At 34.3% G+C, this 15,803-nt stretch overlaps 7 protein-coding genes across 7 annotated transcripts; 3 read left to right on the forward strand and 4 right to left on the reverse strand.

Moving 5' to 3' along the window:
• Positions 1-245: 245 nt before the first annotated feature.
• RTT107 (Rtt107p) lies at positions 246-3,422 on the forward strand (the record flags this gene model as incomplete). Its single annotated transcript, XM_001647013.1, has 1 exon — positions 246-3,422. One exon carries the CDS (start codon positions 246-248, stop codon positions 3,420-3,422), a length of 3,177 nt encoding a protein of 1,058 aa, XP_001647063.1.
• Positions 3,423-4,449: 1,027 nt separating this feature from the next.
• YHB1 (flavohemoglobin) lies at positions 4,450-5,646 on the forward strand (the record flags this gene model as incomplete). Its single annotated transcript, XM_001647014.1, has 1 exon — positions 4,450-5,646. The coding sequence occupies one exon, from the start codon at positions 4,450-4,452 to the stop codon at positions 5,644-5,646; it is 1,197 nt and encodes a 398-aa protein (XP_001647064.1).
• A 331-nt stretch (positions 5,647-5,977) lies between these two features.
• MIC26 (Mic26p) lies at positions 5,978-6,655 on the reverse strand (the record flags this gene model as incomplete). The annotated part of the gene is made up of 1 exon (XM_001647015.1): positions 5,978-6,655. The coding sequence occupies one exon, from the start codon at positions 6,653-6,655 to the stop codon at positions 5,978-5,980; it is 678 nt and encodes a 225-aa protein (XP_001647065.1).
• A 492-nt stretch (positions 6,656-7,147) lies between these two features.
• SPG1 (Spg1p) lies at positions 7,148-7,507 on the reverse strand (the record flags this gene model as incomplete). The annotated part of the gene is made up of 1 exon (XM_001647016.1): positions 7,148-7,507. The coding sequence occupies one exon, from the start codon at positions 7,505-7,507 to the stop codon at positions 7,148-7,150; it is 360 nt and encodes a 119-aa protein (XP_001647066.1).
• A 320-nt stretch (positions 7,508-7,827) lies between these two features.
• Kpol_1050p67 (uncharacterized protein) lies at positions 7,828-10,200 on the reverse strand (the record flags this gene model as incomplete). The annotated part of the gene is made up of 1 exon (XM_001647017.1): positions 7,828-10,200. The coding sequence occupies one exon, from the start codon at positions 10,198-10,200 to the stop codon at positions 7,828-7,830; it is 2,373 nt and encodes a 790-aa protein (XP_001647067.1).
• Positions 10,201-11,537: 1,337 nt separating this feature from the next.
• On the forward strand, positions 11,538-12,260 carry Kpol_1050p68 (uncharacterized protein; the record flags this gene model as incomplete). The annotated part of the gene is made up of 1 exon (XM_001647018.1): positions 11,538-12,260. The coding sequence occupies one exon, from the start codon at positions 11,538-11,540 to the stop codon at positions 12,258-12,260; it is 723 nt and encodes a 240-aa protein (XP_001647068.1).
• Positions 12,261-12,278: 18 nt separating this feature from the next.
• Kpol_1050p69 (uncharacterized protein) lies at positions 12,279-15,533 on the reverse strand (the record flags this gene model as incomplete). Its single annotated transcript, XM_001647019.1, has 1 exon — positions 12,279-15,533. One exon carries the CDS (start codon positions 15,531-15,533, stop codon positions 12,279-12,281), a length of 3,255 nt encoding a protein of 1,084 aa, XP_001647069.1.
• Between the last annotated feature and the right edge of the window lie 270 nt (positions 15,534-15,803).

The following is a 15,803-nucleotide window of genomic DNA, read 5'->3' on the forward strand; positions in this document are numbered from 1 at the left end:
GGGGAAAGAAAACAGATAACCGGCAACTATCAGGTATAATGAACTGATTAATTGCCGTTGGGGATCGATTTATCAATTGAATTAAGTCTGGGCTCAGTTGCGATGAGGTTGACACATTGAAATATTTCGCGTATTTAATCTTATTTATAATTTAATATATACAGAACCTGATTAATAGCTGGGTTTCGGGAAGAATACCAAGAGAATAAACCAGTTGGTAACCACGATAACTACAATTGGTCGAAATGGGAGGCGAATTGTTCACAAACCTCAATTTCTTGGTCATCCAGGAGGATGAGGCATCAGATGAATCAGTTAGTGAACTTATAAGGCTGCTCAATGAAAACTCATCGAATAGATGTGAAATATACAAAAATCATGGAGAAGAGAGTGATTCTGGTACCAAGTTAGATTCAAAACAGTTTATAGATCGTTATGGCGATGTAATATTCCATTTTGTTATTTCAAATACGATTGATTTTGCATTTTATGAAACTATTACTGCAGACTTCTTAGTACCTGTAGTGACACCAGATTGGATACATTCGAGCTTATCAGCAGGTAGGTTATCTAGAGTTTCAATATTTTCACCAAATAAAGACCATTTTTTGAGAAACAGTTTGATATATATCTCCAAACATGATTTCGATAACTCTGAGAGACTATTTTATAGAGAACTTATAACATATTTAGGTGGGAACTATTCGGAAGGTATTACCAATACAACTACTCATATAATTACTACAATGCCCAATGATCCTGCACTTTTGACAGTTTTAGGGTATAAACACGATATAAGAGTTCAATTCGTATTTCCAACGTGGTTAATTGCATGTTTCAAGCAGAACAGACATGTTTTAGAAAGAGACCATTTTATTTCTCCCATGGATAGTATAGGTACAGCTAAGGAGAGATTAGAATCAATATGGAAGATATTGAATAGGCACAGTGCTGATCATACATCGACAGTGGACAAGTTTATGTCGGGACATTCTTTCCTAATTGGAAAAGATGTATCTTCTGATAAAAAAATAATAAATATCATAACAGAAATCATCACTTCTAGAGGAGGTTTAATATTAGATGAATCTGAAATTAATTTACTCTCTAGTAATTGCCATTTCATGGGATATCAAGAAGGAACAGAAGAATATAAGACAGCCTCATCAAAAAATTGTTCTCTAGGGAATGTATCATGGCTCTTTTATCTTTTGAATTTAAAGAAATTCCAGAAACCTGAAAATATAATGTACCATCCTTATAAGAAATCAGTATTCAATAAAGATGAACTTATTCTAACATATACAAATCTGTTTGGACCTCAAAGGACATATATCAAGACGTTAACCAATGCGTTAGGAGGAGTGACTACTGCGACACTATCACATATTAACAATTGTTTAGTTTATGGTATTCCAGAAGGAATGAAATATAAAACAGCAGAGAAATGGGGAGATAAGTTGATAATTGTGGGACCAAATTGGCTAGAAGAATGTTATAAAGCTAATAAAAAGCTAGATCCAAAATTATTTAGAAACTATATTGTTCCTGAATCATTCATAGGTGCATTAGGACAAAACCGTACTTTAGCTAGTCCTGCTCCAAATGTAGAATCTGATGCAGTAACTGAGTTGTCAAAAGAATCATCTAAAGTTGAAGATATCTCTTCTCAGAGTCCGAAGTATGTTGCAACTGAACTGGGTAGTCAGACAGAAGAAAATTCAAATGATGTGATCCATGAAGAAATAATTGAAATATATAATGATGAACTTAATAATACAATAAACAAAACAGAGGAACCAGAAAAGGATGAAGTGAAATATGTCTCACTTGATACTGAAATTGACATTCAAACAGTTCAAAGCCCTACAAAAAGCAGAGATGATTTAAAAAGTGATGAACAAATTAAACATTCGAAAGATATTGTAAAACAGGGAAAAATGGGAGAAGTTTCAGCAAAAGATGCTATTTACATCACTGGTGCAGAAGTGATACCACAATCAAATGAAGAGTTAATTCAGAGAAGAACTAAAGAAGTTACAAATAATGAAATGCACATTAATGGAGAAGAAAAGCCTTCAATTGAAAAAGAAGTAGTTGTAAAACAAGTAGAAATCATTTCAATAGAAGAGTCTAAACCTGAAAATGTTAAAAGCACATTCGATGCATCAAGTGCTCCATTATTAGAAGAAACTTTCACTAAATCGTTAGAAGTTGAAAAAAAGTCAAATGATGAATTTATTGTGAGTTCAGATCAAATACTAATAAATGAAGAACCATCAAATACTTCTGAGATTCCAGTTGAATCTCAAAAGTATTTGGCAAGCGATTCCCCATTATCTTTAGTTACAGACGCATCTGCTAACTTGTCATTTCTTGAATCAGTTTCAGTAGTAGAATCGGTAGACAGAGATTCAGGACATAGTGATGTTTCCAATGAAAGCAGATTAACTCAGGGTAAGAGGTCAAGACATACTAGGTCACAATCAATCAAGCACGAAGTTGAAGAAAGAACAAGAAGTTCTAAACGTGCCAAATCACAAGCTAACATTGAAGGTTCAATAACAGGTATACCGGGAACAAGCGCTGATAATCTCACCAATGCCATAACCATTTTAACTGATGTTTTAGACAAAGATACCTTGGATCGAGTTTTAAGATGTATGGATGGGAGCCAGTCGACTGAAGAGAATATCTACAATATTAGAGCTGTTTGCACTGGCTGTTTGGATAAAATAAATGAAATTGATTTAGTTATCTTAAGATTGATAGGTATTTATATTTATAACGAAGTCGATGAGATGTATCAATTAAATACGATTATCGCCCCGAAGAAGCTCAGAACAGTCAAGTTTCTCAAGAGTCTAAGTTTCACACCTTTGCAAAATGCCTTACTGCCTGATTTTGTAATGGCCATATTAGACAGAATCCACCATAGAAAACCAGCTAGCATAGAATTCGATCTAAGCCAGTTTACGATACCTGATATCGATATCACAACAATCCAAAAGAAATCAGCATTAGGAACCAAACTATTCGAAAGGGCAAAAATCAGACATATTAACATAGTCAGTGATATCCCCGGAGGTATTAATGCCATTACATCTATCCTAAAAGTACATGGCATCGAAACGGTGAACGTCGTATCTAACAAGTTTACCATTCAAGAGCTTAAGCTAAACCGAGCTTCACCAAGCCAAGAAGGAGATGAAGGTGAAGATGAGAACCCTGTGGTTCCGGCATATGTTTTGATATCTAATAAGGCAACCCAAGTGAAACGATTTAAAACTCAATTAAAGAGCAATAACATTACAAGAAATAAAACGGGGTTAGCAGTGGAATGGGATTGGTGTGTCAAATGTCTATTTTCGCTAACAGTTGACCTAAACGATCCAACAGGCATCGATTACAAAAGCTTTTGAGTAGCAAAAGTCAAAAAAAAAGCAGAATAATATAATTCAAAAGGAAAGACTGTACCTACGAACTGCACATCGTGTACAAAAAAAAAATCCCAAAAAGCTAAACAAAACCATAAACCATTGTCATTGAACACAAACCCATAATTAGCTTCACGTAATGCCATTTACATCCCTCCCAAAAGCTCAACCAATAACTTCGTTCCAATGACATTATAGCTAATATCTCGTTGTTGCTTTTAAACTTACTAATGCTAAAAAGCTATTTTCGTCTCTGCCACAGGTCCCATCACTGACTTCATCCAAATCACAGTACCTCAAACGGTTCACAGAGAACTAGTCTGCATCATTGCTCGAGGAAATCCTCCAAAGATGTCCATCTCTTCTACAAACACGTCAAATCTTCTCGAATTCAGTCTCGAAATCTCAACATTCTTGAGGTTTATTACTGTTTTACTAAGCTCGTTTTTTCTTTTTATAATATGGCAAACTTTTCTTTTTTCCGAAGAAACCATCGCAGAAGCGTGGTTCGAAACCGATATAAAATAAACTGAGTAATTGAAATTAATAATGTTAATTACCTGTAAGAGAGATGGCTTGAAGCAAAGAGGTTGGGAAAGGTTGTCGGATGAGGTGAGGTTTTGCAATGTGCTATTTCTGAAGTGCTAATGTGTTTCCCAGTAGCTCTAGGAACTGTATCTTCTATTCTGTGGGGGGCATGGGGGAGGGAAAGTATGTTCCCACCAGAAGCGTTTCTTTTGATCGTAGTTAATAGTAAGCTAAGTTTTGAGATGTCCGATCTGATCAAGAGATTAATGAGTTTGGAACAATATAAATAGCCAATGCTATTATCATCATTGAATCTAATTTTTGTGTTCTCTCCATTATCATATTTTTAAATTGTGTATTAGTTATAATACAAAAGAAAGAACCATCATCTCATCATTGATAGTATTTCCCAATCGGCTAATATATATCAGTAAAAAAGAAACGCATACATCTAACAGTTGTACACACTAAGAATAATAATAAAATGTTATCCGAAGAAACTAGAGCAATTATCAAGGCTACCGTTCCAGTTTTGGAAACTCAAGGTACTCTTATTACCAAGACCTTCTACAAGAACATGTTGTCTAGCAACACTGAATTGTTGAACATTTTCAACAAGGTTAACCAAAAAAAGGGTGCTCAACCAACCGCTTTGGCTACTACCGTCTTGGCTGCCGCTAAACACATTGATGACTTGTCTCCATTGATCGGCCATGTTAAGCAAATTGGTCACAAGCACCGTGCTCTACAAATTATGCCAGAACACTACCCAATTGTCGGTAAGAACTTGTTGATTGCCATCAAGGAAGTTTTAGGTGATGCCGCTACTCCAGAAATCATCAAGGCTTGGGGTGAAGCTTATGAAGAAATCGCTAATGTCTTCATTACTGTTGAAAAGGAAATGTACGATGAAGCTGCTTGGCCAAGTTGGAAACCATTTGAAGTTATTGACCGTCAACAAGTTGCTAAAGAAATCGTCGAATTCACTGTTAAGCCAGTAAACGGTTCTGGTATTGATTTGAACGCTTTGAAGATTACTGCTGGTCAATATATCACTGTTAACACTCACCCAACCAGACACGAAAACCAATACGATGCTTTGCGTCATTACTCTATCTGTTCTTCATCTACCGATGGTGGTTTAAAGTTTGCTGTTAAGTTGGAAGAAACCCCAGGTAAAGATATCGGTTTGGTCTCTGAATTCTTACACAAGGATGTTAAAATTGGTGACAACATTTTGTTAAGTGCCCCAGCTGGTGACTTTGCCCTAGATGAAAAATTGATCGAACAAAACGAAGTTCCATTAGTCTTATTGGGTTCCGGTGTCGGTGTCACTCCATTGTTGAGTATGTTGGAAACTCAAGTAAAGGCTAACCCAGCTAGACCAATTTACTGGATTCAATCTTCCAAGGACGAAACTACTCAAGCTTTCAAGAAGCATGTCGATGCTTTGTTGTCAGAATGTAACAACGTCGAAAAGATCATTGTTCACACTAACGACCAAGCTCGTATCGATGCTGATTTCTTGAAGGCTAAGGTTCCATCTGGTTCTGATGTTTATATCTGTGGTTCTTTGGATTTCATGAATGCTATGATCGACCACTTGAATGGTTTGGAACACACTGCAGACATGATCCATTACGAACCATTCGGTCCAAAGATGTCCACCATTAAGGTATGATTGTTACGACTAATGTTTTTTATTAAGTAAATATATATAGATATATATAAGACCAGTTCTTAAGCATGTATAATTATAATTCTATGACAATGAATTTTTAAAATTATGAATTATCAACTTTTCAGAAGTCTTTAGTGCTAAGTACCTATCAGAAAAGCTGAGGAAGTGAGAAAGGTGATATATATATATATTTAGAATATATTAGTACATAAATATAAATGATGAGAAGAATATCAAAATTATTAACAGAAAATAAACATATAAAAAAAAGAATGGTTGTAAAAACTTTAAGGAATATAGACACTACGCTGACCTACATTTTCGTAAGTGACTAGTTGAAGTTAATGTGTCCCTTGATAAAGTTATTGACTGAACTCAATTTATCCTTGATAATTTCATAAGTCATAATAGTGTGATCGATACCAATTCTTCCCTTTGCTACAATGACATCTTGTTTGGCTACAAAATTTGGGAATAAAGATTCTTCGACATCATGTATCAAATCCATAGTGTTATCATAAGTAGTTGGCAATGCATAACTAAAACATGCTAGGGCAAACACTATTGGCATAGTAAACCTTGCTAATATGTTTCTTCTTCTAAATAAAATTGAACCTGTCATACCTGAAACTAAAGTAAAAGCAAAACCCTTCAAAAGTTGTTCATCACGATCAGAATGCAACCCTGCAATTCTACTGGTAACTTTCTTTTCCATACGATAATACCTGCTGGAAACATCTTCTACTTTATTATAAACATTATTATACCTGTTATTCAACCTGTAACCAGTCAAATTGAAAAAATTTAATAAATAAGGTGGACAACGTACCGAAACACCATCAATAATCCTATTAGAACCAATCAATTTAACAACTTTACTTCTACCTTTAGAAGGAGAATCCAAATCATATTCTTCTTGAGCAATATTACGAGGAGTAATAATGCTTTCTCCCTTGGTAACTACTAATTCGTTAATCAAATCGACTTGACGATAATAGTCAACACCCATGTTTCTTGGAAATCAAACAAATAATCAATTTTAAACCTGCCACTACCGGCTTTGACCATGTACCTAACCAAAAGAACCAAAACTTCTTCTCATAAAGAGGTTGCTGGTTTAAGTTTAAATATCAAATTATTTGGATATTTTTCTCATAGTGATGCTACTAACAAAAAAAAAATTTGATGTCTAAGAGACCAAAGCGAATAAGAAATGTGTTAATTAAACTATAAAGAAGTGTAATGTTAAACATATTTAGTGGTAACAAGGCTATATAAGTATAGAATGTTGGATGCATTGAATGATTAGATGCAGAATTGTCGTTAATTTGAGGGTCATGAATACAAAATATTGTTTTTTATTATTTTTTATTATTTTTATTTTTTCATTTAATTCTCATAATGTTCTTTAAATAACAAGGGATCATAGTAAAATAAAATAAACTTTCAAGTTTTCTTGGATATAACTTGGATGCCATTGTCTGTCTTTTGATGTGGTTGATTAAACCATTGATGAGAAGAGGATCATTGAATTGTCATCGACCATGCTTCTGAATTTTTCGTCAGTGATATATTTTGTGTTTCCATTGAGGTGCCATGAGGCAAGCGGGACGTTAAGCATTTCTCTAGTCGATGTAACGTCAAAATCGAGCAACTTGGATCCTTCTTCGATAGCTCTTGCCTGCTCCTTGATAGCGTTGATATCTTGGAGGCTCTCTTTGCTTGGTCTTGTTGCTATGTACCGTCTCATATAGATGGTGGGTACTACCGCACCACACACCAATCCTAGAATTAAATATCTAAATCTTGGTGCTCTGGCAGCCAGTTGCGCCTCTTTAAATACTTCTGAATTTAACTTCATTTGATGATTGTAATGTCAATATAAAGGTATGATCAGTAATTTGGGTATTTTCTTTTTTTATGTTTCGCTACAAACCCATATAACACACATTTGTATCTTAGTCTCGAATAAAACTGAATTTTAATCCTGGAAGTATGGAAGGCAAACATTATAACTCGATTTGAGACCCCATAGAGCTTTATATGAATCGTTTTTCTGTTTTATTTCATTTTAGATAAATGCTCAACTCTAACCTCAACTTCTCAAATAAAAGGGTACCTGTCGGGTGACATCGCTAAGTGATGAAAATGCATAAAATTTAGACTGTAATGTAAGGACCCTTAATGGAAAACCTTTTTGAAGAGAGACCCAAAACCTTTCTTTGAACCCCCTTTACCTTGTTCTTTAGTATCATTCCGTTCTCTATTATCTTTAATGGATGATACATTATGTTTCGAGTGATGGGTCATATTTGGTTGACTAGAGCTTTGTTTGAAATTTGCCTTTCTTTCTTTTGACTTGTTATGCTTACTACTACTTGAGCTTGTTTTAGAGCTCTGTGTATGCAGGGTTGGTCCAACAGATGATTTTGTTTTCCTTATCATATCATCAGTGTGTGGCTCAACATCAGAATCTGGGATAAGTGAACGTACCTTATACATACAATCATCCTGAAATTGAATTCTTGAACTACGACCAGAACTTCTCGATGTAACTGGTTCCATCTTACGACCATCAACACTGTCTACAGGAGATAAGTTTTCTTGACGACATGGTGTTGGCCTAACATAACCAATCCTTTCGAACAGATCCATTTTCCTTTGTATATCTGGCGTTATTGGATAGTATTCATTAATAGAATCTGCAACAATGTCGTCTTCATCCTCAACACTATCAAAAGATTTAGCATCTGTGCCATCTGTAGATAATTCGGGCCTCAAATATGGATTATTTAAGGTTTTCTTGATAGTTTCACTGACCCACTTCATTTTGTCTGGGGGAGCAATGGATTTCCTAGTAAACTTTTCAGGTTCATCAATGTGATCTACCAAGCCAGGATCCATAAATTCATAAGGTATAACACAAGTTGGGGTAATTGCATGTTTCATCAAGAAAAATGGTAATTTTACTTTTCCATTTCTAAACTTTATTTGCAAATTAGCACTTACCGTACTGATAATCTGCCAGTCGGGCTTATATAATGCAATTGACCTGGCTAATGCATCTTTTTTTGAAGAGTCCTTGATTATTTCAACAGTAACTTTAATAATTTTATCTTGTAATTTTGAGGAATAATACTTTAAAATTTTGTTTGCCTTCTGAACAGCTCTATCATGTATTGCTTCCAATCTCATACTGTTTGGGATATTATTTAAAGCATCTTTTGAAGAATATAATGTAGAAGATTCTGAAATTTCTAATGAGCCTTCTTTTGAAGCATATGAATTTCTTCTCGTTGGAAAATCTTTCATTGGATTCGAATAAGTATAACTAGGTTTTGAACCTAAATTTCTCACTGATGATGTTGAAGATGACGAAGAGATTGAAGAAAGCTTGATTTTTTCCTCATAGTCAGGAATAGTACTCACTATAACTAAATGGTCACCATCTGCCACTTCATTTTGAATAAACCAATCTACAGAAGACCAAGTATATCTTTTACCAGATATATAGCAAAGAATTACCCTTGGACCTCTTGTATGTTCTATCGAACAATTGTCTTTGATATGATGAATAGGTGAGTGAATTGAATTTGATATATATTCTTTGTAATCACGATGCATCTCGGTCATACTAATAGCTCTATGATTAACAGAAGGCCTAGAAGGATATAATGCAGCAAAGGGATCTTTAAAATTCGTACTAGCATTAAGGGAAGCTGGTGAATTTTTGGACTTAATTTTTCCAATAAATAAGGTATCTTGTTTACCAAAGTCAAAGTTATTAATATCATGTTTCGTCGACCTACCCAATGCTGAATATGATGATTCTAACTCTTCTAATTCCTTTAATGACATACCAGCGAATGATTTTCTTTTGGGAGGTCCATCAGGTTGACTATTTGTAATTGGTAACTTTAACTTAGACGAATTGCTAATTCTATCTTCTACTTCGTTTAAATTTGAGAATGCAGCCTGAGAAACTTTTCTAGAACCTGAATTATCAACTGTATTTCTATTAGTAATGTGCTCCATTTCCTTTTCTTCATTAAAATCCATATTCGAGATATCAACGTCCTGTATCTCAACTTGTTCATCAACGTAACGAGGTTTATCCTTAATAGAAGGAATTTTTGGTGGGGGTGGTAATCTTGCCCTGTTAGATTTAAATTCAGAATTATAAAACGGTGAAATGCTCCTTTCTCTTAGAACATCATGACTACTCGACTTTTTCAATGAAGTACCTGGAAGAGATACAAACAATGAATTGTACATATTATGAATTTTTGTATCATTACTTGAAGCAGAAGTGGTATTTAAGTCACAGGTATTAGGCTGAGCACTGCCCTCTCTTGAGTTTGTGGGTGAAATATCACTCGAACTCGTAGTTGAGCCGTTAAATAGTGGATTGTACTGTGGTGGGACATGAATGAATTGATTGTTAAATCCAATGAATTTCTTCTCCTTCTTTAATAATTGAATTTGATCGTCTATAAAGGATGGGGCTAAATCATCAAAGGAGACTCTTTTAACATATGTGGCTCCTTGGGACATATTGTAGTTGAATATCCAATTAAGTTACCTACTATTCTATTAAGCTTCGTTACTGTGTCTATAATTCAATCTTCTTTTTAATCGAACTCTTAATTAACAGATCGGTTTTTATATTCAATTCGTTTGCTCCAGGTTCGAAACAAGTAAGAGCTGTTATAAAAATTAAACAATAACGTGGTCGTTTCTTTTAAAGTATCAATGCAAACCTTCTTCTAAAAAATATATATTAAACAACAATCAATAGAAGTATGTTACATGTAAGCAAACAAACTTAAACTTATTAAACTTATTTGCTTGATCGTACAGTGAATAAGTGAATTAAAATTACACTCCCACATGATGTTGCTTCAACAGAACAAATAATCTTCATTTCCGCTGACTTATATCAGCCAGCATACGTTGTTATCCACAACCCACCTCTTGCATATTCCCCTACAGCAACCGATACGTCTCGGTACATGAAAAACACTCAATGTAAAGAAAGCTATTCCCACACACCCTTAGGAACTGCCTTCACATAATAGATAACAAACATGAAATCAATAATCGTTAATGGAAGTAGATGGCATTAGGTAGCTCTGAGCTAAAGCAAAAGAACAGCTCAGAGAGAACGTTCTTTTCAAAGAAACAAAAGAACAGTATATCACGTGATACAGTATCGTTTCTGTTGGTTGTTGACGTTTTGGATCTCAAATTCAAAATGAGACCACTGTACAAGGCCATGATACACCAAATATGACACTCTTATCCAGCCCATGCCTCATCTTAAGTTATATATTAGACTAATAAAGTCTAACAATCTTCATAAAACATAATCTTACCATGATTTAAAGCATAACACAAATGGGAGTATCCCAACGATATCCAATATATCTAGAGTTCTTCAAAAGACCAAAATAAGCTACCACTGCAAACATTCAAGGACAATTACCACTTCTAACACGTTTCATTCTCTATATTATCCCATATGTCTGTTTGCTATCTTAAATATAAATTGGGATTTAAATTTAAACATGTCACTCTTGGTCGTCTCATATCCTACTAAAATCACCAAAACAAGGGCAACAGAAACAACAAAACTGTCCTTATATAACCAAACCAATATCACGAGCTCAATTCTATGTACGATTGCTGTTGTAACTACTTGAAACATCCCATTATACTTCTTTCTCTTGATACATTATTATTTATAAAAGTGGTAGTTATTTTTAAATGGCGGTTAATTTTAAAGCTTCCCTTTAAATATGAGGCTCTATCGATGCATAATATAAAAGAGACCTGGAAGTGTAATATATTATAGATATTGTAGATAAGTATCTGATAGCCAAGAAGAGTCAATGGAGGATAAAGAGGGATTAGCCAAAGAGATAGTTACTATTTCTGAATTCTGCAAGAAATATAGAATCTCAAACACTAGGAGAGAAAAGTTTGGATTAAATAATGGTCCAATTTCTTCAATTAGTGAAGAAGAATTTAAACAAATAATGTCTTCATGTGGTTTAAAGGACAGCGATAGTGGTCTCAAAAGGAATAGTGACTGTATGGATATTGAACCATTTAAAAATAGCAGTTCTAGCACTACTTTTCAAACTAGCAAAAAATGGTGTACTTTCCCTCAATACCAATGGCCTGTATTACAAAAGTCTAATAAAAATATAGATGTATCCTTTCCTATGATACCTGAAAGTGAGTTACAGATCCTACATAGTGATACCTGTGTTGATACAATGGAGTTTTTCTTTAAAGATAATCCTCAAAATGTTTTAATATCTACTGATTCTATTGAGGAAACTTACAACGACAATAATGCCAATTGCACTACTTTACTTCTTTCTTCAGAGAGTCCACTTGCGAAGGTTCAAATCCAAGAGTCCAAGAGTGAATATTTCAATAATGCTAACATCCAACCAACTTATGGAATTATAAATAGTGATTCATCTTTGTTTATCTACAATAGCAATAATAATAACAATAACAATAACAATAACAATAACAAGAGCTACAAGGATAGTAGTCCACCATTGATATTACATGATGATAGTTCAATTAATGAATTTTAAATAAATTATATATGTACACTACAATTGATTATTCTTATCCATTGTCAGCATTTTCTTTTTTATTGAAACAACTTCATTTTTTAATTCATCTCTTTCTTGTTTAATGATTATTAGTTCTGCCTTTAGATCTTTAATCTTCATATCTACTTGAGCATCTCTTAAATTATTATTGCCATTAGCATTTATGTCACCTTCTTCTAAATTGTTACCATTTGGGGAACTCACATTTGCAAATTTTACCTTTTCTAGTTCATCTTTAATTTTGGTATATTCGATTTTATATTTTGACAATTCTGTTTGAGTAACCTCTAATGCTTTGCTTGTATTCGTTACTGAGGTTAAACTATCTCTATAATTATTCTCTGCCAACTGAAGCTTAGATTGACTGGCTAAGTATTCTTGACTTAATGATTTGTGCTTCGATTCTAACTGTTTATAATCTGTTGTCAATTTATCCTTAGTATCAGCAAGGTCTTCGCTTTTATGTAAAAGTTCATCAAGTCTTGAAGAAAGCTTGCTGATAACTGCCTTATGATGTTGACTTTTTGACGAAGTTGGACTAACTGGAGACTTATTAGTATCAGAATCTTTACTTATGGCTTCATTTTCGGTATTAAGCTTTCCCTTTTTCCACTCATTCATAAATAAATCTATATTTTGAGAATATGTTAAAATATTATTTCTGAATTCTTGACCATCTAGCTTTTCCAGTTTTGATTTCAATTCTGCATTCTCTGATTCCAATGCGCTATACTTCGATTTCAGCTCTTTATGACTTTCTAGAAGTGTCAAACCTTCTTCTGCATCCTTCAATTTTTCAGACTGAGCCTTTATAATAATATTTAGATTTGAAACATCAAGAAAGTTGGACTTTAGCAAACGGTCACTTTCTGACATTTTGTCTTCCAAAGAATTATAATCAGCTTCTAATATGTCATATTTAGATTGTAGGCTAATTATTTCCATATTCGCCTTAGAGTTACTGGACAAACTGCTTTGTAGTCTCTTATTTTCATCTTCTAGCTCCTTGATATGATCACTAGCTTCCTTAGCTTTAACTTCTGTTTCATGTCTTAATTCTGCGAGTTGCAAACGTAATTGTTCGAAAATCGCCTTTTCATCAGATTTAGGATGTTGAGTATAACTCTCTGTAATATCATAACTATCATCGAAACTAGTTTCTGCAAATACTGCTTTCTCTACAGGTGTAGTCGTATTCAACTTTGTAGAGGATCCCAATTCTATATTATCAATTTTATCCTCGGTTCTAATGGTATCTTGATCAAGTGCCTCTAATATGCTGGACTTCCCTGCACTGTCATATTGAACAGATCCTTTTTTTGGTGAACTGACAACTGTAGCTAGACCAATAACATCGGTACTATCAACCTGTAATGTACCTGAAACTTCACCGTTTTTGATGGAATCAATTTTCTTTTCTTGAGGGCTACTTACTGCCTTTTCTATTGACGAATCTTCAGGTACACCAGTAGTCGTAGCACCATCACTAGAACTGCTAGCTTCGATTGCAGGTATTTTTGGTTCCACTTTCTTTTCAACAGGGATTTCAGAAAAATTAATGCTATCCAAAGTTTTTTCAAATTCATCTACTGCATTTGATTTAGAATTATATGGTGGAGTATTAGCCAAGTTTGGAGTTGCTACCGAAGGTTGGTTTGGTGTTAGAATATTAGTTTGAGGTTGTGGCTCTGCCAAGTAATTATCAGCTTCGTTCTCAGTGTTTTCTTCAATTGGTAAAGGTGAAGGTACATTCTCTTGATTTCTCTTCGGACTTTGGTCAGTTTTAACCGGTTTATCAAAAATTCCAGGACATAGATTTGAAAGACGAGATAAATCGAGAGTGTATAAAATAGTACCAACACCCTCGTCAATTTCAGAAGTATGAAGATCATAATCGCCAGGTCTAGCAAAATCATATTTATCACCACCCATTATTAAAAGCTTGTCATTGTTCAATAAAGTGACGGAATGTCCTGAACGGCCCTGAATAATACCAGACTTAAAATCTGGAAATGTGTACCACTTAGAACTATCAAAATTGAATAAGTAAACTGAATTTAAATACATGTCATTTTCATCTTTACCACCGACAACACACATAATATTTTTATAAACAACCGCAGCGTGCTCTTGCATTGGTGGAGGTTTAGTACCTGTGGTTTCAACTTTTGTCCATGTATTAGTATTAGGTGAAAACTTAAATATATCATTAATCAAGCCTTGCTGTGTATCACCACCATAGATCCATAGATCTGATCCATATGTTACCATTGTATGATTTGTTAAAGGTGGAGGCATAAAACCTTTTGATTTAATGAATTCCCAATGGGAATCTTGCCTTCTAAACGATGATAGATCGAAAACTGCAAGATCGTTGAAGTAGGTATCGTCAAATTGACCACCAAACAGGTAAAGCTTGGTCTTTACCGTTGAAGTAGCTAATATACAGATTTTATGACCGTAACGACCTAATGGACGAGGTCCTATAGGGTTAGGAATGGTCCATTTGTAAGAATTGATATTGAACAAATATATGTCATCATCCATCAGACCTTCTTTGTTTACTTTATGAGTGTCACCACCAAATACAATGAATGCATTACCACATAATGTGGCTGCATGTCCAACTCTAGGTGGAGGAGTATTTTCACCAATATCGACAGATTTAGATGAGAATTGTGTTGCATCTGGGTTACAAGAGATAATCCAGGTGTCGCCATAAACACTTTGATCGTGTAAACCGCCTAATATGTAAATATTGTTACTTGCTGTTGCATAAGCAGATGAGACGTGTCTGTACCTTGGGAAAGGAGAATTCTGTAGTTTAATTCTGTTCCATGGAGTATATTCTTTTTGTCTTGGCATTAATGTAGTGGCAGCTCCAGACACATTACGTTGTTGACTTGGAGCAGGGGTAGGTTGAAGTCTACCTTGCTGCTGTGATGATAACGAGTAATTATTATAATTCTGTTGAGCTTGGTAGTGACCATTAGCATTATTCATAGGCTGTTTATATTGTTGTTGCTGTTGAAAATTCTGATTCGAAAGTTGTTTTTGCTGCAAATGTTGCTGTTGACCCCCATACTGAGATTTGAACGTATTCGTAGCTTGAACACCATCCGATGGCGATATATTATTTCCCTGAGTCCCTGCATTATTATTATTGTTATTATTATTATTGTTATTATTTTGCAATGATTTCGGTCCAATCTTGTCGAGGTTCAATTTCTTCCCAAACTTAAACGGAGCCATTTCTGATATCCAAAATATTTATATGTAACCGCAGACAATAAATTAAATACTGTCCTTCTGGAATAGACCACTATCAATTATCGCTTGCGAATATCTTAATCAATCAACCGCGAGGTCCCCAAAGTTCACTCAAAAACAAACCCAACTGGTTTATATACCTTCTCAAATTAAAACCCAACAATCCAGAACAAATTTAAGACACCTTATACACAAGATCTACTCTTGTTTTATACCAAATGTCTTAATGCTCTTATGAAACAATTTTGGTTT

The sequence above is a fragment of the Vanderwaltozyma polyspora genome, genomic scaffold, assembly GCF_000150035.1.
Source record: "Vanderwaltozyma polyspora DSM 70294 KpolScaffold1050 genomic scaffold, whole genome shotgun sequence".
NCBI classification, from domain to species: Eukaryota; Fungi; Ascomycota; class Saccharomycetes; order Saccharomycetales; family Saccharomycetaceae; genus Vanderwaltozyma; species Vanderwaltozyma polyspora.